At 42.4% G+C, this 2,330-nt stretch overlaps 1 protein-coding gene across 1 annotated transcript; it reads right to left on the bottom strand.

Moving 5' to 3' along the window:
- Nucleotides 1–422: 422 nt before the first annotated feature.
- On the bottom strand, nt 423–1,348 carry LOC133635609 (free fatty acid receptor 3-like). The gene has a single exon (XM_062028837.1). It carries the CDS (start codon nt 1,325–1,327, stop codon nt 449–451), a length of 879 nt encoding a protein of 292 aa, XP_061884821.1. The 5' UTR covers nt 1,328–1,348; the 3' UTR covers nt 423–448.
- Nucleotides 1,349–2,330: the final 982 nt, after the last annotated feature.

Below are 2,330 nucleotides of genomic sequence, written 5' to 3'. Positions count from 1 at the left end.
CAATATGATGGCAATAACATATCTCTTATGTGTGACTGCCATCATATTGCAGTCTACACCTATCTCTTATGTGCGACTGCCATCTACTGGTCCCACTTATCATTACACCATGTACCAAATAAAATAGCTTTGAAGCCGTTAAGCACAACCACAATTATTCCGTACGTTAGGCGCACCGGGTTATAAGGCGCACTGTCGAGTTTTGAGGAGATGGAAGGGTTTTAAGTGCGCCTTATAGTCCGAAAAATATGGTACATATAAACATTAAAAAAAAAATAAAAAGGATCCGAATCCACAAAAAGCAACAAAGTAAATCTAAAACACAAATTAAATGACAGTTAAAAGTGGATTTCAAAATAAAGCACAATAAAAAGCGACCAGTGAATAAATAAGAGAATAAATAAGCAGTGTCAAAAGCCAGTGAAAGATTTGGGAGCAAGTTTGGACTTCATCCCCACTTCAGGATGTGCATCTTGGCCACCACGTTCTTCAAGCAGCGCTTCATCATGCTCCTGACGGCGGCCGAGGAGAAGTAGAAAATAAAGGGGTCCAGGCAGGCGTTGAGGGTGCTGGACAGCAACGCCACGTTCCGCCACTCCTCGCTCTCAAAGCGCACGAAGCCCACCACGTGGGAGGCGTTGTAGGGCCCGAAGCAGACGGCGAACACGACCAGGGTCCCCAGGGCCAGCCCTATGGCGCGTAGTCGTCTTCGCCGGCTGATGTTGGGCAGGCGAGACAGCACCAGGATGAAGTTGACGTAGCAGAAGCAGCAGATGACGAAGGGGATGCAGAAGAGCACCAAGAACAGCTCCAGGCGGAGAGGAAGGAGAATTCTCAGCTCGGCCTCCGTGAAGTTCATGTAGCAAGTGGGCGGGGGCTCGGCGCCGCCCCACTGGGCGTACGGCATGATGTAGACCACGCTCAGGTTGATGGAGGTCACCGCCCAGAAGACCACGCAGGCCACCACGGCGTAGCGAGGCCGGCGGCACAGGGCGTACCTGAGCGGGTAGACCACGCCCAAGTAGCGCTCCACGCCCACGGCGGTGAGCATCAGGGTGCTGTTGTAGATGGTGACGTAGAAGACGAAGCCGGTGAAGGGGCAGAGGGGGAAGGGCAGCACCCAGGCCATGTTGTCGGAGGCCTCCTTCATCTTGAAGGGCAGGAAGGCCAGGAAGATGAGGTCGGAGATGGTGAGGTTGAGGAGCAGGATGTCTATGGGCGCCGCCCTGGTGCGCACCTTGTGGCAGAAGGTCCAGAAGGCCAGGGCGTTGGCGGGGACCCCCATCAGGAAGGTGAAGATGTAGACCGACAGCAGAAGCTGCAGCATGGCGCTCACTGACACACTGAAGGACACAGCCGTTAGCGTCTAGAGCGCGGGGGTCAAACTCAAAGCCCGGGGGCCGCATTTTATCTGGCCTGCATCATTTTATCTGGCCTGCAAATGTGTGTCAAAGTACTTCATATTTTATCACTAAATGTAATTCATTTTTTAAAATTGTGACAAATATATGTACTGCTTGAAATTTCCAACCTTTTAAACTTTAATAGTATCCATTATTGCAACAAATATTAGTTTATTATCATACTTTCCAAACATTTTTTTGTCTAAATAAAAATACTTAACTTTACAGCAAACTACCCATTAAATTAATTATAAAAAATAAAAAAATTCTGTTCTTTACAGCTTATTACTGTAAATTGAAAAAAACTACGATATTCCAAATGCAAAATTGAATATTATTCATATTTAATCCAAATTTGAAAAAGTGACTAATCATGATTAATCCAAATTCAATTTATTAATCATCATTAATCCACATTCCAAAGTGTGATTGACAACAATTAATCCAAATGCAAAATTTAGTGTTATTATTCATATGTAATCCAAATTTTAAGATTGGCTAATCATGACTAATCCAAATTTAAGTGTGATTAATCCACATTCAAAAAGTGTGATTGACTACGATTAATACAAATGCAAAATGGAAAGTGTTTTTATTCATATTTAATCCAAATTTGAAAAAGTGACTAATTACAATTAATCCAAATTCGAGTGTGATTAATCACGATTAATCCACATTTAAAAGTGTGATTGCCTAAAATGAATCCAAATGCAAAATTGAGTGTTATTATTCATATTTAATCCACATTTGAAAAAGTGGCTAATCATGATTAATCCAAATTCAAGTGATTAATCCACATTCAAAAGTGTGATTTACTATGATTAATCCAAATGCAAAATTGAGTGTTATTATTCATATTTAATCTAAATTTGAAAAAGTGACTAATTACGATTAATCCAAATGCAAAATTGAAAGTGTTATTCATAT

The sequence above is a fragment of the Entelurus aequoreus genome, linkage group LG20, assembly GCF_033978785.1.
Source record: "Entelurus aequoreus isolate RoL-2023_Sb linkage group LG20, RoL_Eaeq_v1.1, whole genome shotgun sequence".
Lineage (NCBI taxonomy): Eukaryota > Metazoa > Chordata > Actinopteri > Syngnathiformes > Syngnathidae > Entelurus > Entelurus aequoreus.
Note: the sequence above shows the minus strand (reverse complement) of the source record. Positions and strands in the feature narration are given on the sequence as shown.

What these genes read in the sequence shown, in the direction of transcription:
- LOC133635609 (XM_062028837.1), bottom strand. Translation starts at nt 1,327, where the DNA reads ATGCTGCAGCTTCTGCTGTCGGTCTACATCTTCACCTTCCTGATGGGG.